This window comes from Chrysemys picta, chromosome 8 (assembly GCF_011386835.1).
Source record: "Chrysemys picta bellii isolate R12L10 chromosome 8, ASM1138683v2, whole genome shotgun sequence".
In the NCBI taxonomy this organism is placed as follows: domain Eukaryota; kingdom Metazoa; phylum Chordata; order Testudines; family Emydidae; genus Chrysemys; species Chrysemys picta.
The window spans coordinates 68,428,468-68,451,016 of record NC_088798.1 but is presented as its reverse complement, the minus strand read 5'-3'; the positions used below and the strand labels follow the sequence as shown (position 1 = coordinate 68,451,016).

The following is a 22,549-nucleotide window of genomic DNA, read 5'->3' as shown; positions in this document are numbered from 1 at the left end:
AATAGAGGAGGTATCTGAGCCTCTAGCTATTATCTTTGGAAAATCATGGGAGACGGGAGAGACTCCAGAAGACTGGAAAAGGGCAAATATAGTGCCCATCTATAAAAAGGGAAATAAAAACAACCCAGGAAACTACAGACCAGTTAGTTTAATTTCTGTGCCAGGGAAGATAATGGAGCAAGTAATTAAGGAAATCATCTGCAAACACTTGGAAGGTGGTAAAGTGATAGGGAACAGCCAGCATGGATTTGTGAAGAACAAATCATGTCAAACCAATCTGATAGCTTTCTTTGATAGGATAACGAGTCTTGTGGATAAGGGAGAAGCTGTGGATGTGGTATACCTAGACTTTAGTAAGGCATTTGATACGGTCTCGCATGATATTCTTATCGATAAACTAGGCAAATACAATTTAGATGGGGCTACTATAAGGTGGGTGCATAACTGGCTGGATAACCATACTCAGAGAGTTGTTATTAATGGTTCCCAATCCTGCTGGAAAGGCATAACGAGTGGGGTTCCGCAGGGTCTGTTTTGGGACCGGCTCTGTTCAATATCTCCATTAACGACTTAGATATTGGCATAGAAAGTATGCTTATTAAGTTTGCGGATGATACCAAACTGGGAGGGATTGCAACTGCTTTGGAGGACAGGGTCATAATTCAAAATGATCTGGACAAATTGGAGAAATGGTCTGAGTTAAACAGGATGAAGTTTAACAAAGACAAATGCAAAGTGCTCCACTTAGGAAGAAAAAATCAGTTTCACACATACAGAATGGGAAGAGACTAAGTAGGAAGGAGTATGGCAGAAAGGGATGTAGGGGTTATAGTGGACCACAAGGTAAATATGAGTCAACAGTGTGATGCTGTTGCAAAAAAAAGCAAACATGATTCTGGGATGTATTAACAGGTGTGTTGTGAGCAAGACACGAGAAGTCATTCTTCTGCTCTACTCTGCTCAGGCCTCAGCTGGAGTATTGTGTCCAGTTCTGGGCACCGCATTTCAAGAAAGATGTGGAGAAATTGGAAAGGGTCCAGAGAAGAGCAACAAGAATGATTAAAGGTCTTGAGAACATGACCTATGAAGGAAGGCTGAAAGAATTGGGTTTGTTTAGTTTGGAAAAGAGAAGACTAAGAGGGGACATGATAGCAGTTTTCAGGTATCTAAAAGGGTGTCATAAGGAGGAGGGAGAAAACTTGTTCACCTTAGCCTCTAAGGATAGAACAAGAAGCAATGGGCTTAAACTGCAGCAAGGGAGGTCTAGGTTGGACATTAGGAAAAAGTTCCTAACTGTCAGGGTGGTTAAACACTGGAATAAATTGCCTAGGGAGGTTGTGGAATCTCCATCTCTGGAGATATTTAAGAATAGGTTAGATAAATGTCTATCCGGGATGGTCTAGACAGTATTTGGTCCTGCCATGCGGGCAGGGGACTGGACTCGATGACCTCTCAAGGTCCCTTCCAGTCCTAGAATCTATAAGTTGTATTTGGTCAAATTAAATAAAAGCAAAACACATTCTAAGTTGATCTTAACACTTTCAGTGCCCTTACAAACTTAGATGCTTCTCACTACAGGCTGGCTGGTTGCCCTTCAGCCAGGCTCTCCCCTTTGATCAGCGCTTCAGTCGTTTGGTGGTGGTGGTGGTGGCTGTAGATGGAGGTGGAAGAGAGAGGAAGAGCATGGCAAACGTCTTTCCCTTTTATCATGTCCTTTCTTCCCTCTTGGCTTTGCCCCCCCCCCCTTCAGAGTCAGGTGAGCATTACCTCATCGCAATCCCAAACTGACCAAAGGAAGGGGGGTGACTCACTCGAGAGTCCAACAGATCCTTTGTTGTTGCCTAGGCCAGCGTCCTTTGTTCCTGTGAGGCTGGGCTGGGTTTGTCCCATACATGCCCTGATGAGGTGTGAACTGCCCCTCAGTTCTTGGAGAATTTTTACCTGGGCTTGCTTTAAGCCACAAGGACACATAACTCAGCCTCATAACTATATACATGTAATTACAACCTATAACAATGATTACTATAACATTACCATAACAACGTTCAGTGCATCATGAGCCTTCCAAAGACACCCGACATGACAAACTTTGCATTAGATACCAAATAATCATATTATAAGGAGGAACATGGGGGTGCTGGATGTTCCCCCGAGGTACAGCATGTCACACCTCCCCCCTTAGTTTATTGCAAGAGGGTTAGTCACTGACTATCTTGAAGGCAGTTTGTGTTATAGTTCTTTTGGCATCCAGCCATTAAGGCCATGAGGTGGTGTGCCTCAGTTTCCCCATTCACACACAGCAAACCAGAAATTTTATGGTTTCGCTGCTGTGATAAGCTTTAAACCTGTTTACAGGTATTAATTGAAAAGTAGCATTATCATAAAGTTTAACATCCATGTCAAAATTCTTATCCCCAAACTTAACATTAATACCAAAAATTTTATCTCAGCTGTGCATTTACAAGTATCTTTATGATGTTCAGATATTCTAGTTGAGGTTAGTTTGTTCATTACCCATAGTTTAATCAGTCACTGGCTCTTCCTTCCCTCCAGTGTTCCCTTCTGTGTGGGCTCTTAATTTAACCATGTTTCTGGAATTTTGGTGCCTCGGGGTCTGGCAAGATAGGTGTTCACAGGGATTCTGCACATTGGCTGTCCCTTTGGGAGCAGTCTCCCAACCCCAGGACTGTACATATATAGAAAATCCAGCTCCCCTTTTGCCAGAGGTCATGCAAGTGGGAGCTACATGAGTGCACTAGACTGGGATGCTGGAGCCCTGGGTTCTAGCCTGTCTCTGCTACTGGTGGGTGGGTGACCTTGGACAAGTTGCTTCACTTCTGTGTGCCTCAGTTTCTTCACCTGTAAAATGGGGCTAAAAATACTAATTGCTTCATAGGAAGGTACAAGAAACCCCACAGTAGGAAGACAGAGGATCTCATCATCCAGTACCCTAATACTCAGAAACTGGTTTAAAGCCTCATTATAACCCAATGAATTGCAACATCCAAGTTAGCTGCAGACAGAGAGTAGGAATTGGTTGATTTACCTGTCACAGCAGCTCACTCAGAATGCCCTATGATGCTGAACTGATTCTAGCTACAGCCTGAATAATGGTATTAATTAATAACAAAGCTTGATTGTAATCTGATATTTTCAAGTTTGCTTTAAGCAGATTTCAGTGAGTTATAACAATGGGAAGTTTGAAGAGTTTTATTCTGATGTTGAGATAATTTGGGACAAAAAAAGGTGTGCAAAATTTACTTTGTGCTAAATTTCTTAAAGGGCACATTTTAAAAATTCACTTTCACTCAAACCAATTAACAGATTTCCTTATAAATCCTCAGTCAATTCAAGCTGAGCACCACAAGTGCTGTGATTTTGGAGGGGGAAGGGGGGGGGGGGAAAGAGATACAGGGTATTCTTCATATGCAATAAAGAGCAAAACTCAATTCAGCCTTCACTATGGAACTGCAACCAGCCTCTCCATAAATCACTTCCTCTCCTGCTTGAATAAGACCGCACATGACAGATGTGAGGGAGTCAGATTTAGGGCATGTCTACACTACAAATTTAAGTCAAATTTAAGAGGTCCCTAGCTTCTGTTTGTCAGAGGGCGGAGATGGATGGCAGGAGAGAGATCACTTGATCATTAACTGTTAGGTTCACTCCCTCTGGGGCACCTGGCATTGGTCACTGTTGGCAGACAGGATACTGGGCTGGATGGACCTTTGGTCTGACCCAGTATGGCCGTTCTTAACCTATGTTAGGTCGACTCACAGCCACTACAGTGATTACTGCTGTTTTTCATGTCCACATTACCCGCCTTCTGTCAGTGGCATACATCTTCACCAGGAGTGCTTGCACCAACTGAAGAGGGGCAGTGTAGAGCACTGAGAGCCTGGGCTCTCAGCTCTGCTCCATCCTGGGAGCCCGGCTACTGACGAGGCTCTCAGCTTTGCATGGAGCTCCCCGCCGGGAGCCTGGCTGTCCCACTGGACACCCTCCAGGAACCTGGGTGTCATCTGGGCTGCATGGTCCCTGCTCCCTGCCCCATTGGGAGCAGGGACCATGGGCAGCACGTGGACTCCCACAGACATCCCTCAATGGAATGAGGCAGCCCGATGGGGAGCCTGGCTTGCAGCAGGGAGCTGGGAGTCTGGGCAGCAGCCCAGCTGGGAGTGGGAAACCTGGGCAGCAGTCAGGCTCTAGCTGCAGCACCCTCACCCCAGGGTGACAGCCTAAGTGGTGATCCCAGTGCGGGGTTCACAGCAGGGAGCCTACTGGCCTTGTCAATTCCGGGGCTCTGGCAGGGAGCTGTGAAATTGACAAGAATGACAGCCAACAGCTGATGTAAGTAAGGCAGTGTCTACATGGACACTGTGTTGCCCTAACTACACCAGTATAAGCCCTATGCCACTTGTGGAGGTGGAGTTATGATGTCACTGTAGTAGGGCACTTAGATCGGCTGGACAAGGCTGTAGAATTGACACTGACATAATTAAGTTGACATAGCTGCCTTACTTCAAACTAAGTCTATAATTTACACCAGGCCTTAATCAAGTTTTTCCTCTTACAACTGTGCAATCTCTACAAGATACAAACTATTGTTCAAAAGCACATCCAATTGCTTGACTACTCTTGTGATTTGTTATTAATAATGTTCAAGAGACCAAGCTAACCAAACTTGGCCAAATGTATTGCATAAAGACAAAACAGTACAATATGAAGAGGAGACATACATATCCTCCTTCTGGGAATTCTTATTTTGCAGCATGTTACCTTACATAGTGTGCTTCACAGATATGCCCTCAAACCCACTTCTATGTATAACGTGGTTATTTACAAGCCAAAAGCCCCTACATGTCACTTTAAGATTAACCCACCAGTTTGTGCCAGCTCGGTCCTTGGTACCTTCCTACACTCTCCCATATAAGAACAGCCACACTGGGTCAGACCAAAGGTCCATCTAGCCCAGTGTGTCCTGTCCTCCGACAGTGGCCAATGCCAAGTGCCCCAGAGGGAATGAACAGAACAGGTAATCATCAACAGATCCAGCCCCTTGCCCATTCCCAGCTTCTGGTAAACAGAGGCTAGGGACACTTCAAAGCTGGGACATGCAAGGTGTGGGTGGCAGAGGTGTCATATCCTGGGCCACAAGGTGGGGAGTGGCTGCCTAAAGCCAGAGCCAGCCAAGGTGGGGGCGATCAGAGACTGGCCTGCCCCCCAGACTAAGAAACAGGCCCAGGCCTTTATTGGGATGGCAGGGCATTACCAGAGATTTGTGCCTCACTTTAGCTCTGTGTCAGCTCCCGTCACTGAGCTATGCAAGAAGCGTAAGCCAGACAACCTGGTCTGGACCGGGCAGTGCCAGAGGAGTCTCTGATCAAGGGCCCGGTGCTGGGAAACCCAGACTTTGACAAAACCTTTATGGGGTTCACTGATACCCCACACATAGGGGTGGGTGTGGTGCTGAGGCAGGTCAATGCAAAGAGGGAGAAACACCACATCATGTACCTGAGCAGGAAGCTGCTGCCCCGGGAGCAGGGCTATGCAGCCATAAAGGAGCGCCTGACCACGGAGTGGGCTATTAAAAGACTGCAGCTGGATCTATTTGGGCGATGCTTCACTGTGTACCACTCGCCCTGCCGTGACTGCACCAGATGAGAGGGTGGAGCTCCTGAGGTGGAGTCTGTCCTTCAGGATTATGAGATGGAGGTGGTCCACGTAAATGTCATAGCTGATGCTTTGTCCTGGAGAGTGCCTGAACTTCCCCAGGTCACTGGCTAAAGTGACCCCGCTCAGTTTGGTCTCGAAGGGGGGACAGATGTGACGAAGTGGGGATTTTTTCTTATGTTGTATGTGAGCCTGTTTTGCATGAATGCTGTGTGTGTGTTTCCCTGTTCATTGCACCAATATCTAGGTGGTGGGAATAGGGTGACCAGACAGCAAGTGTGAAAAATCGGGACGGGGTAGGGGTAATAGGAGCCTATATAAGAAAAAGACCCAAAAAATCAGATGCGTGACTTTTGTGGGGGCTGATCTAGCTGCCTGAATGAATGCAATGGCCGCCCCTTCATAACCTGAGACCCAGGAGAGGGATGTGACCAGGTGACTCTTGGGCCAGGAAGTGAGACAGAGGCTGGAGGAGCAACAGGCAGGGGCCCGGCAGCTGGAAGCGAGTCAGTCTCGGCTGGCTTGGGGTTCAGGGGGAGGACGAGAGCCCTGGCTCTGGGCTTCCTTTCCCACAAGCTGGACTTGGCTGAAAGTCACAGATTTCTGTGCTAACAAGTTCTGTCCGAAGCTGTGTTCCTGTTGACTAATAAACCTACTGTTTTACTGGCTGGGTGAGAGTCACGTCTGACTGCGGAGTTGGTGTGCAGGGCCCTCTGGCTTCCCAGGAGCCCTGCCTGAGTGGACTCGCTGTGGGAAGCGCACGGCGTGGAGGGGATGCTGAATGCTCCGAGGTCAGACCCAGGAAGGTCGAAGCTGTGTAAGCTTCTTGCTCTGGAGACAGTATGCTCAGAGAGAGGAGGCATGATCCCTCAGAGTCCTGACTGGCTTCATATGGAGTAGTTCCAGAGCATCGCTCCAGTGACTCCATGACAGAACATAAGAGTTTTCAAGTACATAAAACTATCATATCACCCCTTAGTTGGGCATAAGCTTTCGTGAGTAAAAACCTCACTTCTTCGGATGCATAGAGTGAAAACGAAAGCTTATGCCCAAATAAATCTGTTAGTCTTTAAGGTGCCACCAGACTCCTTGTTGTTTTTGTAGATACAGACTAACACGGCTACCCCCTGATACTTGACCCCTTAGTTGTCTCTTTTCCAAAATGAACAGTCCCAGTCTTTAATCTTCCCTCATTTTTGTTACCCTTCTCTGTACTTTTTCCATTTCTAATATATCTTTTTTGAGATGGGACCTCCAGAACTGCACACTGTATTCAAGATGTGGGAGTACCATGGGTTTATATAGTGGCAATATGATAAAGGACAGTTACCTGTTCCGTAACTGGCGTTCTTTGAGATGTGTTGCTCCTGTCTATTCCACAGTAGGTGTGTGTGCTTGCCACGTGCACCGGCGCCTATATAATCGCACTGTAAGGGGAGCCATGGGCTCCCCCGACTCTCCAACAGAGGGGAAGGAGGGCAGGGTGTAGAATAGACAGGAGCAACACATCTCGAAGAACACCAGTTACAGAACAGGTAACTGTCCTTTCTTCTTCGAGTGATTGCTCCTGTGTATTCCACAGTAGGTGATTCCAAGCAATATCTGTTGGAGGTGGGTAGAAGTTCACGATGGTTCGGGACGAAGTACCGCCCTGCCGAACCCAGCGTCATCCCTAGACTGGGAGACGATCGTGTAATGCGAAGTAAATGTGTGAACTGAGGCCCAAGTGGCCACCCTACAAATGTCCTGGCTTGGGACATGGGTGATGTAGGCAGCTGATGAGGCCTGAGCCTTCGTAGAGTGTGCCCTGACAATCGGTGGCAGGGGAATCCCTGCCAAATTATAACACGTGTGTATGCACGAGATGATCCAGCGGGAGAGCCACTGGGTGGAGATGGGCTGCCCCTTTGCCCGCTTGGCTGAGGCAATAAAGAGTTGAGAGGATTTGCGGAACGGTTTAGTCCGATCCAGATAAAAAGCCAATGCCCTACGCACATTGAGCATGTGTAGGCAGTGTTCCTCGTTAGAGGAGTGGGGCTTAGGACAGAGCACGGGGAGGAAGATGCTCTGCTCCATATGGAAGGCGCGGACCACCTTTGGGAGGAACGTTGGGTGCGGGCGGAGCTAGACTTTATCCCTATGGAAAACCGTATGGGGGGGTTCTGAGGTTAAGGCCCTGAGCTCCGAGACACATCGGGCCGATGTGATCGTCACAAGGAAGGCCACTTTCCACAAGAGGTGTGACCAGGAACACGTGGTCAGGGGTTCAAAGGGGAGTCCCATGAGATGGGACAAGACCAGGTTGAGGTCCCATTGTGGCCGATGTCTGTCCTGTCGAGAGCAGCTCCGGTACCCACATCTAGCAGGTGAGCATTCCCAGTGCCTCTCTTGGTGCCTCTGCTCGCTGGTAGGCGGCGTAGAGGGTCCCCGCCACTACCGTCCTGATGGCGGCCTGGCTGGTCTGGCCGGCGTCGAGGGTGGCCGGGAGCTGTCAGAAAAGCAGTCACTGCGCACCAAGTGGTGCGGGTAGTGCTCTTCGGAGCGGGAACTGCGGCTGCTCGGAGAGGTCTGGTGGGCACCCAAAGGGGGCTTGCCTTGCGACCTAGGACCTGTACCTGTTTGCGAGCTTGGGACGGGTAGAGACATAATGTCCTTCATAGCCTGCACAGTGTCCGGCGTCAACGGCATCCGTACCGGTGGGGATGCCTGGGTCGACAGTACCAGACTGCTCCGCTCCACACGAGTCGGAGCCTTTGAGCCTGGGGGGGATTGAGGGCTGCCCAGGGCAGGACCAGCCTCCCCCTTGTCCTTATCGCGGCGGCGTTGCGAGGCCGAGCCCTTCCCTTGCTTTTTGGAGGGAGAGTGGCGCCGACTGGTCGAAGGGGCCTCGCTACGTACTGACGACGCGGTGGCCGGTGCCGAGTCCGATCTGCGCACCGGTGTTGGAGTCAGCGCCGACTCCATCAGGAGAGCTTGAAGTCTGAAGTCTCTCTCCTTCTTGGTTCTTGGCTTGAACAACCTGCAGATCTTGCAACAGTTGCTGATGTGAGTCTCACCCAGGCAGCGAAGACACTCAGCGTGAGGGTCATTCCTGGGCATAGAATGGCGACAGGAGTCGCACGACTTGAAGCCTGGGGCACGGGGCATGTCCCGAGCCCACTTTAACAACTGAAGAACAATCTACCACAGTACCACTAAAGTAAAGAAGGGCTGCAGCAGAGCTGGAGCACAAAAGTTCCAACTACCTTCACTGGAGGCAAGAAGGAACTGAGGATGGGGGGAAGCCCGTGGCTCCCCTTATAGTGCGATATACAGGAACCACTCCAGGGGTTGCCGCGGTGCTCCCCCAGTATGGGTACTGCTAAGGGAAACATTTCTGGCATCGGTTCATGTGGTGAGCACGCACACCTACCGTAGAATACACAGGAGCAATCACTCGAAGAAGAACTGAGGTTTACTTCATCCTTTTCCTAACATTCTGTGTTTGACTGCCACTGCACATTGTGCGGATGTTTTCAGGGAACGATCCACTATGACTCCAAGATCTCTTTCTTAAGTGGTAACAGCTAATTTAGACTTTCATTTTGTATGTATAGTTGGGATTATGTTTTCCAATGTGCATTACTTTGCATTTATCAACATTTAATTTCATCTGCCATTTTGTTGCCCAGTCACCCAGTTTTGTGAGATCCCTCTGTAACTCTTGTCAGTCGGCTTTGGACTGTATCATCTACAATTTTGCTACCTCACTGTTTCCTTTTCCCCTTTTCCAGTTGTTTTACTAATATGTTGAACAGTACTGATCCCAGTACTGGGCCCATCCGTTCACCTCTCTCCTTTGTATAAATTGACCGTTTATTCCTTCTCTGTTTCCTGCCTTTTAACCAGTTACTGATCCATGCGAGGCTCTTCCCTCTTATCCCATAATTGCTTACTTTGCTTAAGAGCCCTTGGTGAGGGACCTTGTCAAAGGCTTTTTGAAAGTTCAGGTACACTATATCTACTGGATCACCCTTGTCCACATGCTTACTGACCCTCTCAAACGAATTCTAAGAGATGGGCGAGGTATGATTTCCCTTTAAAAAGCCATAATGACTTTTTAACAAAATGTGTTCATCTATGTGTCTGATAATTCCATTCTTTACTGTCATTTCAATCAATTTACCTGGTACTGAAGTTAGGCTTACTAGCCTATACTTCCCAGGATTGCCTCTGTAACTAAAAAAAAAAAATTGGCATCATGTTAGCTATCCTCCAGCCATCTGTTACAGAAGTTGATTTAAGTTATAGGTTTCATATCACAATTAGGAGTCCTGCAATTTCATATTTGAGTTCTTTCAGAACTCTTGGGTGAATGCACCCTGGTCCTGGTGATTTATTACTGCTTAATTTATCAATTTGTCCAAAACCTCAATCTGGGACAGTTCCTCAGATGTGTCACTTAAAAAGAATGGCTCAGGTTTGGGAATCTCCCTTACGTTCTCTGCAGTAAGGACCGATGCAAAGAATTCATTTAACTTCTCCACAAAGGCTGTATTTTCCTTGAGTGCTCCTTTAGCACCATGATTGTCCAGTGGTCCCACTGATTTTTGGCAAGCTTCCTGCTTCTGATGTACCCCCCCCCCCCCAAAAAAAAATTCTATTAGTTTGAGTCTTTTGCTAGTTGCTCTTCATTCTTTTGAGCCTGCCTAGTTATACTTTTACACTTGATTTGCCAGAGTTTATGCTCCTTTCTATTTTCCATCAGTAGGATTTGACTTCCAATTTTTAAAGGATGACTTTTTAACTCTGACTATGGTGGCATTTTTTTTTTTTGGGTCTGCCCTTTTTTTAAAGTTTGAGATATACATTTAAATTGAGCCTCTATTATGGTGTTTTTAAAAAGTTTCCATGCAACTTGCAGACATTTCACTTTTGTGAATGTTCCTTTTAATTTCCATTTAACTTGCTTCCTCATTTTTGTGTAGTTTCCCCTTCTGAAGTTAAATGTTACTGTGGTGGGCTTCTTTGGTATTTATTCCCCTCGCAAGGATGTTAATTTAATTATATTATGGTGCTATCACTGAATGGTTCAGCTATAGTAAAACATACCAAGAATGATCATTCATGGGAGTTAGCAAGTGGTCACTTGTTAGAGGTGGTCTCTCTTCAAAGGTTTGCTGTAAAATGGGCATTTATACTATGTACTCAAAGGCTACAATTGGTAGCCATGTTTCAGGTTTAATTTGAATTGCCTTTTAAATGAACATTATATACACTATACGATACAGTACTGTACTATGGGTTTATTAATACAGTAGTACAGTACAGAAAAGTACACAGTTTCTCAAATGGGGGTTCCTGACCCAAAAGAGGGTTGCAAGCCTACTGTAGGGGGTCACGGTATTGTCACCCTTACTTCTGCGCTGCCTTCAGAGCTGGGCAGCTGGAGAGCGGCAGTTGCTGGCTGGGCGCCCAGTTCTGAAAGTAGCACTGCCACCAGCAGAAGCAGCACAGAAGTACGGAAGATTGGTTTCTCCTACAGATTTGTTTTTATGGATGGGAGTAAGAAAATGTGGTCGCTGATTGCAGATGACAGGTAGTTATTCTTCAGTTAAATTATAGGGAGGAAAACGTTCCGTGGCCTCTGCAAGTAGTTGCTCATGAAAGGTGGTCTCTCTTCAGAGGTGCCTGCTAAGGCAGCCTGTATACTCTGACTGTATATTTACCTCTTGGACCAGATTCTGTGCTCCACTTAGGACTAAATCAAGAATTGCCTCTCCTTTTGTGGGTTCCAGGACCAGCTGTTCCAAGCAGCAGTTATTAATAGTGTCTAGAAACTTTATCTCTGCATCCCATCCTGAGGTGACATGTACCCAGTCAATATGGGGATAGTTGAAATCCCCCATTATTACTGAGGGTTTTTTTTAATTTTTATAGCCTCTCTAATCTCCCTGAGCATTTCACAATCACCATCCTGGTCAGGTGGTCGGTAGTATATTCCTACTACTATACTCGTATTATTCAAGCATGGAATTTCTATCCATAGCGATTCTATGGTACAGTTTGAGTCATTTAAGATTTTTACTATATTTGACTGGATGCTTTCTTCACGTATAGTGCCACTCCCGCACCAGCATGACCTACTCTGTCATTCCTATATATTTTTTACCCTGGTATTACCATAGCCCATTGATATCTCATCCTTCTACCAAGTTTCTATGATGCCTAGTATATCAATATCCTCATTTAATACCAGGCCCTCAAATTCACCCATCTTAGTATTTAGACTTCTAGCATTTGTACACAAGCACTTATAAATTTTGTCACTTTTTATGTCTGTCCTCCATGTGATGTAATTGAATGGGACTCTTTCATTTGACTGTTTCTCTTCAGTTCTCCCTGTACTTTATCAACGTATATCCTCTCCTCTCTAATAGAATACAGAGAATCCCCTTTAATAAATCTGCCCCTAAGGGATGTCTCTCTCTGAACCATGTGCTCCTCTGCACTTGTCACCTTTCATAGAATCATAGAATATCAGGAAAGGACCTCAGGAGGTCATCTAGTCCAACCCCCTGCTCAAAGCAGGACCAATTCCCAACTAAATCATCCCAGCCAGAGCTTTGTCAAGCCTGACCTTAAAAACCTCTAAGGAAGGAGATTCCACCACCTCCCTAGGTAACCCATTCCAGTGCTTCACCACCCTCCTTGTGAAAAAGTTTTCCTTTCCCCCAGCCCTTAGTTTAAAAACACCTTTATGACCTTTTTAATTTTACATGCCAGAAATCTGGTTCCATTTTGGTTTAGGTGGAGCCCATCCTTCTTGTATACGCTCCCCCTTTCCCAAAAGGTTCCCCATTTCCTAATAAATTAAAATCCCTCCTCCCTACACCATTGTCTCATCCATGCATTGAGACCAACCAGTTCTGCCTGTCTAACTGGCCCTGCGCGAGGAACTGGAAGCCTTTCAGAGAATGCTCCCATGGAGGTCCTGGACTTCAATCTCTTACCTACCAGCCTAAATTTGGCCTCCAGGACCTCTCTCCTATCCCTCCCTATGTCATTGGCACTTACATGTACCATGACCACTGGCTCCTCCCCAGCACTGCACATAAATCTGTCTAGATGTCTTGAGAGATCTGCAACCTTTGCACCTGGCTGGCAGTTCACCATGTGGTTCTCTCAGTCATCACAAATCCAGTTATCTGTATTTCTAAAGAGCAAATTCCCCCATAACTATTACCTGTCTCTTCCTAATAACTGGAGTTCCCTCCCCTGGAGGGGTGTCCTCAGTGTGAGGGTACCATGGCATTAGTGGGAAGAAGAGTACCAACTATGGGGTCATTGCCTTCTGCTCCAGCTTGATGTTCTCCTTCCCTGAGACTTTCATCCTCCTCAACAGCACAGAGGCTGTCAGACTGGGGGTGAGACTCGCTCTACTGGGTCCCGGAAAGTCTCCTCTATGTACCTCTCTGTCTCCCTCAGCTCCTCCAGTTCAGCTCCTCTGGTCTCCAGAGCCTGTACTTTGTCTCGGAGAGCCATGAGCTGCTTGCACCGAATGCACACATATGCCACCTGCCCACAAGGCAGGTAATTGTATATGCTGCAGTCAGTGCTATAACCTGAATATCCCCCACTCAGCTGCTGGACTTCTATCTGCATTCCTTTACTCCTGCAGCCTTTTTTGGGGAGTCGAATGGGGGGGGTTGTTGGCCTCAATTTAAAGAATGTTAGGTGTATCTCTCTCTAAACTCCCTTGCAAACTGCCTTGTTCACTAGTTCCTCTGGTCGCTTAGTGGCTGGCTATTTAGACCCGTTCTCTCTAAGAAGACCTGCCCCCTGGTTAATGGATCCTAAAAGGATGAAGGATCAAAGTCTCCTTAAGAAGGTCTCAGCCTTCCCAAGCAGACCACTAGGCACAGCACACAGCCCCCAAACAGACCATATTATACTTTAGTCAAGCAACATGCACACAAATAAACTCACCACAAGGTCAAGTAGTTGCTCCTCCGTCACCTGGAGAATTCCCTTGCAAAACTCCCATTTGCTGCTCCTGTACACTAGCTCCCACTGAATCTTGTGCATGTTCCTGATAAGATGCTATTAACAATGAAATATATATTTGCTTTTACAAGCAATAATCAAATTCATCCATATGCCAATGAGATTTAAAACCAGTTATATGCATAAACTCACTTTCCTTAATAATATACAGTTTAAATAACAGTTAGACCTGGCCCAGCTAGTGGGTTTTATGCCTCTATACTTAATTGCATACTCAATTGTCTGTGTATCGTAGGTTAAAGTATAGTTGACCAGTCTGTAATATATAAAGCACTTTGTCTTTTCTTCTTCTGATGCCCAGGGAACTTCTTCACTGCACACTGATGTATTCTGGTGGCTCCAGTCTGTGGTATGCATCCTTAAACTGCTTATGCTGGTTAATATAACTAACATAATGAATGAGAGATGGGGAGTGTATCACTTGATGACTACATGTTCTGTTCATTTCCTCTGGGGCACCTGGCATTGGCCACTGTTGGAAGACAAGATAGTGGGCTAGATGGACCTTTGGTCTGACCCAGTATGGCCGTTCTTATGTTCTTAATACGATAGACTTCTCCACATTTCTTTGTTTCCAGTAACCCAAATTTATACACAGATGAGCTCGGTTTGTTCACAATGCGATGGGGACCAAGCTATTGATGAAACAAGTTATGCTTCGGCATAGACTATGACAGATGCAGGGCCTAGTTTTCTATTCTTTTATTATTTTTCTTTTACTCATTTGTTAAAATAATTTTTGCTGTTTGTTTTGAGTTTCCCAATTCTTTAGCACAAATATACCTGTTTTAGATGCTTTTGCAGTTTTTGCATAAAGATATTATTTCTTACTTCCTTAACATGTGCATTACTAGTTTTCCATAATAAATATAGTGCTTGATGCCAAGACAGTGATCACAATGTTCTGTGAGATTAATTGCACTTCTCCCCACCTACCACCAGGACACTCTTAATAAGTTAGCAACAGAATTTTTACCCAAGGTTCTTAGAGTTAATTTGTATGTTATAGCAATTAAACTTTGTTAATTATTTTTAAAGCACAAACTTTTATAACAATACATTGTTAAACACAGCACAAAACAAAAAATAGTATAAAAATTAAAGCAAAATGAAGTTTAAATGAAGGTTTATATAACCCTTGAGGTTAATAAATTCTTATGACATTTGCTTATGCTTGGGAGACAGACAGAAATCTGCTGAAATTTATTTGGTTAACTTTAACATTGTACAACATAATGAGATGTAATATATATTGTTATAGCTTAAACACTGGTTATAAAATAATGTAAGTATATTTTAATATTTAATAAAGGTGCAACCAAATTTATAACAAAAAAGTTATGATCTTATTAAATGTTGTTTTTGCATTGAGGCCTTTTCCCCCGTTTTAAAACATTTTATTTGTTTGCCGTTGAATTATTCTTTGAGACAGAAATATATGTACATATACTTATAAACTGACCCCATTTTGAACTTTGCAGAAAAAATGAAGTGGTATTATGAAGTGCAACCATAATATCAAAATAGTGTGGTACCACTAATGTTAAAAACATATATTTTTATAATTATGCGTGCAACATTGATTTTGTTGCAACAAAACTGAAAAATATAGTAAAATAAAAGCAAGAAGTCACATGATCCACAAAACATAACACATAGGACAACATATGACACATAGGATTACTTACAATTAAAGACAAATGGTGCCAAAATTGTTATTTTTAAATATACATGATGAAGCATTAAGAGTTAAAAAAGTTACTATGGCAAGGTATACTACAAAACAAAAAGTTAAAAGAATTAAACAATTAGGCAGGTTGGGGTTTTTTTTATTAAAAAACTTTTAATAAGAATTGATTAAAATCCCTATTTTATTTGCCCACTCAGTTGTATTAATTTAGTTAACTTAAGGCAACTTACATTACTTTACAATACTCTTACCTTAAGAATACTACTATACAGAAATAAGAAAAATCCATGTATATATTCATTAGTTAGTGTCTAGTTAAAAGAAAAAAAAGAGCAGTTTTAGGATCAAAAGCAAGTTAGCATTCTGTTGCTTGGCAACCATATCTTCTTTAGCTATTGATTTCCAGAAGGGTTAAAATTATTAATTTTACTGAATTTATTTAAAGTAAAGCTTTTACCTTTGGCATTTTGGTAATCTGTTTATTTTAGTTTCTCAGTCTCTTTCTGCAATAGGGATTTCTGTAATAACTATCACTTTTTAAATTGCAGGAAGGGAAGAAGTCACAGAATCGTTATAGAGTAGCAGCCGTGTTAGTCTGTATCCGCAAAAAGAAGAACAGGAGGACTTGTGGCACCTTAGAGACTAACAAATTTATTAGAGCATAAGCTTTCGTGGACTACAGCCCACTTCTTCGGATGCATATAGAATGGAACATATATTGAGGAGATATATATACACACATACAGAGAGCATAAACAGGTGGGAGTTGTCTTACCACCTCTGAGAGGCCAATTAATTAAGAGAAAAAAAAACTTTTGAAGTGATAATCAAGCTAGCCCAGTACAGACAGACAGTTAGATAACAAGTGTGAGAACACTTACAAGGGGAGATAGATTCAATGTTTGTAATGGCTCAGCCATTATTGTGTCTAGTTTGCATATCAATTCTAGCTCAGCAGTTTCTCGTTGGAGTCTGTTTTTGAAGTTTTTCTGTTGTAATATAGCCACCCGCAGGTCTGTCACTGAATGACCAGACAGGTTAAAGTGTTCTCCCACTGGTTTTTGAGTATTTTGATTCCTGATGTCAGATTTGTGTCCATTAATTCTTTTGCGTAGAGACTGTCCGGTTTGGCCAATGTACATGGCAGAGGGGCATTGCTGGCACATGATGGCATATATCACATTGGTAGATGTGCAGGTGAACGAGCCCCTGATGGTATGGCTGATGTGATTAGGTCCTATGATGATGTCACTGGAATAGATATGTGGACAGAGTTGACATCGGGGTTTGTTACAAGGATAGGTTCCTGGGTTAGTGGTTTTGTTCAGTGATGTGTGGTTGCTGGTGAGTATTTGCTTTAGGTTGGGGGGTTGTCTGTAAGCGAGGACAGGTCTGTCTCCCAAGATCTGTGAGAGTAAAGGATCATCTTTCAGGATAGGTTGTAGATCTCTGATGATGCGCTGGAGAGGTTTTAGTTGGGGGCTGAAGGTGACAGCTAGTGGTGTTCTGTTATTTTCTTTGTTGGGCCTGTCTTGTAGGAGGTGACTTCTGGGTACTCGTCTGGCTCTGTCAATCTGTTTTTTCACTTCAGCAGGTGGGTATTGTAGTTTTAAGAATGCTTGATAGAGATCTTGTAGGTGCTTGTCTCTATCTGAGGGATTGGAGCAAATGCGGTTATATCTTAGAGCTTGGCTGTAGACAATGGATCGTGTGGTGTGTCCTGGATGGAAGCTGGAGGCATGTAGGTAAGTGTAGCGGTCAGTAGGTTTCCGGTATAGGGTGGTATTTATGTGACCATGGCTTATTAGCACAGTAGTGTCCAGGAAATGGACCGCTTGTGTGGATTGATCTAGGCTGAGGTTGATGGTGGGATGGAAATTATTGAAATCATGGTGAAATTCCTCAAGGGCTTCTTTTCCATGGGTCCAGATGATGAAGATGTCATCAATGTAGCGCAAGTAGAGTAGGGGCGTTAAGGGACGAGAGCTAAGGAAGCGTTGTTCTAAGTCAGCCATAAAAATGTTGGCATATTGTGGGGCCATGCGGGTACCCATAGCAGTGCCGCTGACTTGAAGGTATATATTGTCCCCAAATGTGAAATAGTTGTGGGTGAGGACAAAATCACAAAGTTCAGCCACCAGGTTAGCTGTGACATTATCAGGGATACTGTTCCTGATAGCTTGTAGTCCATCTACACAGCCATACCATCAGGGGCTCGTTCACCTGCACATCTACCAATGTGATATATGCCATCATGTGCCAGCAATGCCCCTCTGCCATGTACATTGGCCAAACCGGATAGTCTCTACGCAAAAGAATTAATGGACACAAATCTGACATCAGGAATCAAAATACTCAAAAACCAGTGGGAGAACACTTTAACCTGTCTGGTCATTCAGTGACAGACCTGCGGGTGGCTATATTACAACAGAAAAACTTCAAAAACAGACTCCAACGAGAAACTGCTGAGCTAGAATTGATATGCAAACTAGACACAATCAACTCCGGTTTGAATAAGGACTGGGAATGGCTGAGCCATTACAAACATTGAATCTATCTCCCCTTGTAAGTGTTCTCACACTTGTTATCTAACTGTCTGTCTGTACTGGGCTAGCTTGATCATCACTTCAAAAGTTTTTTTTCTCTTAATTAATTGGCCTCTCAGAGGTGGTAAGACAACTCCCACCTGTTTATGCTCTCTGTATGTGTGTATATATATCTCTTCAATATATGTTCCATTCTATATGCATCCGAAGAAGTGGGCTGTAGTCCACGAAAGCTTATGCTCTAATAAATTTGTTAGTCTCTAAGGTGCCACAAGTCCTCCTGTTCTTCTTTTTGAGAATCGTTATAGGAAAGGAAGTAGGCACAAGCCAAGGGAAATTAATTAATTCTGTGAGAAGCATGTCACATGCGTCTGACGAAGTGGGTATTCACCCATGAAAGCTTATGCTCCAATACGGCTGTTAGTCTATAAGGTGCCACAGGACTCTGTCGCTTTTTACAGATCCAGACTAACATGGCTACCCTTCTGATACTTAATTCTGTGAGGGCATTCCAAAGCACAGACAGCAGCAGTGAGTTCAGCAAACTGAGCCATGTGAAGAATATAAAAGGAAAGGGGAGGATTTGACAGAGAAAGGACATAAAGAAACTAGAACTAAAAGTAAAAATATTAGAGAGAGAAGGTAATGTCATTGGCTGGGAGAGGAGTGGTTCTGTGCATTTGAGAGGGGAGGGGGGAAGGAGGGCTGGGAGCCAGGACCTCTGGGTTTTATCCTGGCTCCGGGAGGAGTGTGGGGATTGCTACCTGTCCCTGCAAAACCTGTATTTGTTCCCCAAGTACCTGCTGCTTTTGTCTGCACTCCAAATTGTTTACAGTAGTGCCCTTTCTTGCTTTGGTTAATAGACTGTGTGTCACTGTATAAACACCCATTTCTTTGTCTTCTCCCTTTTTTGCTTTTTCCCTCCATCTCCAATTTAAACAAATTACATACATGACTCCATGGATCACTTTTTGGATTGCCTTTAATGTGACCAAATCACTGCCATGGTCTGTTATGTACTGTATGATAACATGCTTTAAAACGTCCTGTTTCTCCCTTTCATTTGCTATGGCTTATATTTTTATATTTCTACTCGGTGTTTTAGCACAACATAGTGTTCTGTTGCAAATAGTGGCCACTTTAGCCTTTGCTTTATCTGGGTATTTTGTGCAGAAAACATTTTACTTATAATTAATCTTTAAATATTCTTAAAATATGGCTTTATTATGGCACAGAAAGCAGTTTTTGCTTTCCATAATCTTTGTTAACCAGTTATTTGCCAAAGTAACACTTAATATAATTTCCCCCCGAGGGCAAGGACTCCCAAAGTCCAACCTCTAGGAAACTGATACTCCAAATCCAACTGGCTAGCTCATGACCTCAGGACAAACGGGTTTGACTAATGCTTGGCTAATGTCCCCTGGCCTGGTTTGCCAAATTATTGATTAATGGTCTAACCAATTGATTTGACTACACTTATGGTTCATTATTAAGGGCTTGTCTGCACTTAAAATGCTACAGCTGCACCACTGTAATGCTTCAGTCCAGACACTATCTCAATGGGCGGGGTTCACCCATCAGCATAGGTAATCCACCTCCCAGAGAGCCAGTAGCTAAGGCGATGGATCAACTTAGATCAACTTAACAACGCCATACAAGGGAGTGGATTTTCCACCACCACCCCCGCCCGACTGACACAGTTAAACCAACCTAATCCTCCTGAGTAAACCAGGCCTAAGAATGTTCAAGGGACCAACTAAACAAGCCTAGCCAAATTTATTGCCTAAAGACAAAACAGCATAATACGAAGATGAAACATACATACCCTCCTTCTGGGACGCAATTCTTATCTCGCAGCATGTTCACCTTTCACAGAAGGTGTGCTTCAAAGATATGCCCTCAAACCCACTTCTATTTATAGTGTGACTGTTACAAGCTAAATGACCCATGTACGTCCAGTTAAAGTTTAAATGTAACCCACTAGTTTGTGCCAGCTTTGTCCTTGGTACCTCCCTATACTTTCCCATATCTTGTTCTGAATATTACATTCCAAGTGTTGATGAGCCAGGAAAGTACTCCCTAACTGCACTTGGTACAAGGTATTTATGCAGCTTTGCTTTGACAGGTTTCCTATTTTCTAATGCCAAAGCTGACTTCAGCTTTGCAGTGTTGTGGGATACTTGACATAGGTGAACAGAACTGTGGGAAGAGCATAATACAATCAGTTAACATAATTTCCCAACACCCATATACATAATGTATGTTATATTAATACCATGCACATAATACCTAGTAATGTGGTGTATAAGAAGCCAAAACAGATGTACTAGCTAACAAAATGAGACTCTAAAAAGGCAGAATGTGGACAGTGACAGCGATCCTATTTTTGTTTTTAAAGATAGTCATATCTATTTGAGGAAAAAATAAAATTTAATATGAACCTCTCCTCGTACCATAAAAACCTTTCAGCATGTACAATTGTTTATTATTTTATACACATTTAAAATAAATGCCTATGCTCAAAGTGTGGAGAGCAACACCACATCTGTACTTAGCTTCAGGGGATTGACTAAAATGTTTGTTTTTTAAATTAAAATATAGAGACCGTCATGTGCCACGAGCCAGTGAATTCAGAGGGCAAGACTAGCCCCTACCATTTACAGCTACAATCTTCATCTGTTTGGATTTACAGTCTGACAGCTAAAGTCACAAGCTATGCTGGGTCTGCTGGCTTCCTGCAAAAGAGTCTATACACTGTTCTTCACCCTCTCATAGATCCCATTCTCGTCAATGATCAACGGCGCATGAAATTCTTTGTTTTCCACATACTTTTCCAGACCCTAAAAGGAGAAAGATAGCTGCCGTTAGGAACCAGGTGACAACAGCGCAATGGATTTAGCAGCATTAAGAATGGCTCTACCTGCCAACAGACAAGAGCTAGATACTTAACCAATTGGGGTGAGCAAATTAAAGTGACGTTCCAGAGCAGAAAGCTTAGTTAAATAGTTAATGCTCTGGGCCCATCCGCATGACAACCTTTAACTGCAATATTGCAACCATCCTCTTAACCAGTGATAAGATACAAGGTTCTGTTTTGTCTGAAGGAATGGCTCTCAGCCTTTCCAGACTACTGTACCACTTCAGGACTCTGATTTGTCTTGCATACCCCAAGTTTCACCTCATTTAAAACTACTTGCTTACAAAAATCAGACAAAAACACAGACACACTATTACTGACAAATTGCTTACTTTCTCATTTTTACCATATAATTATGAAATAAATCAACTGGAATATAAACATTGTACTTACACTGAAATGTATAGTATACAGAGCAGCAGAAACAAGTCACTGTCTGTATGACATTTTAGTTTGTACTGATTTCACTTGTGCTTTTTCTGTAACCTGTTGTAAAACTAGGCAAATATCTAAATGAGTTGATGTACCTTCTGGAACACTGCTGCATACCTCCACGGGTACATGTACCCCTGGTTGAGAACCACTGGTCTAAACAGCAGGGCTCCTGCCATCACAGCTCTGGGGGCATGTCCCATCTACCATGCTGCCCAAGAGTGGTTTTTCAGTGAGTTCTGGAGAAGTTTGGGCAGCTCTGACAAAGCGCTCCGAAGACATGTATGCAGAGCAGCATCTGCAGCAAGGTATTCTGGGATGTCCTCCTGCACAAGGAGGAACGGCCAAGCCAGAACATGGCTGGGGGCGGTCCCCATTTGCTCTGTCCCCAGTTGACCATATGGTACCAGTTACAGAAAGAAACCGTGTCAACCTGGGCCACCTTGCTGCCACGGTTCCTAGCCAAGTTTGGCCAATGCTGATTAGAGCAAGCCATGGCCAGTAACTGGTTACCAGCTTGGTTAAAAGGCAGTGTGGCCAGGACATAAGAGGTAAGTTGTACTGAACTGATGAGCATGTAATGCCAGCAGTCAAAGGGACTGCATTGCATCCTGTGGATTGAATTGGTTCTTTCCAATAAATGCCAGCTTCAGATTCGCTGAGCTGGTCTTAATGAAACTCAAAGCAAGGGCTCTAAGCTGCACAGAGAATTCAGCAATACTCCCTTCAGCTACTAATGTGTGGCCTACATAAGAGCCAGCACCATCATGTACTGTAAGGTGTTGCAGAATTTTGATGCATCCAGTTGCAATGAGACACACCAGTGACTGTAAGACTGTTCCAACAGCTGCAAACTCACTGCCATATTCACTAAATAACAGCTGAAGGGGTGATATTTCCAGAAGGCCAAAGCACAGCTGCCTGCTCAGCAGATACACAATGCAGATACACTAGGCATGGGCAAAGTCAGGCCCTGACTAGACAAACACTCCACCTCCAGAGGATCAAGGATGTACCTTGCCTAACTCAGTAAAGCCTAGGTAACCTCACAACAGGAGAAATTCTCAGTGTCTCTAACAAGCCAACTCTACCCCTCACTCCCTCCCCCTTCAATTACAGAATCTGCATAATCCCTCAGTCACCCGAAAACCTCATTAAGCTAGTTTACAAATGCATTTTCAGTTAGAAAGAAAGGCGGGGGGAATAATACTTACTTCTCCACCATACGAGATGAGAGGAGAAATT

General features: G+C 44.1%; 1 protein-coding gene across 1 annotated transcript in view; it reads right to left on the bottom strand.

The window, feature by feature from the left end:
• Nucleotides 1–20,366: 20,366 nt before the first annotated feature.
• UAP1 (UDP-N-acetylglucosamine pyrophosphorylase 1) overlaps nt 20,367–22,549 on the bottom strand; it is a 35,675-nt gene continuing 33,492 nt past the window's right edge. The window contains 2 exon segments of the mRNA XM_005293594.4: nt 20,367–20,795; nt 22,519–22,548. Coding sequence (XP_005293651.1) covers nt 20,703–20,795; nt 22,519–22,548 — 123 coding nt within the window. The 3' untranslated portion in view covers nt 20,367–20,702.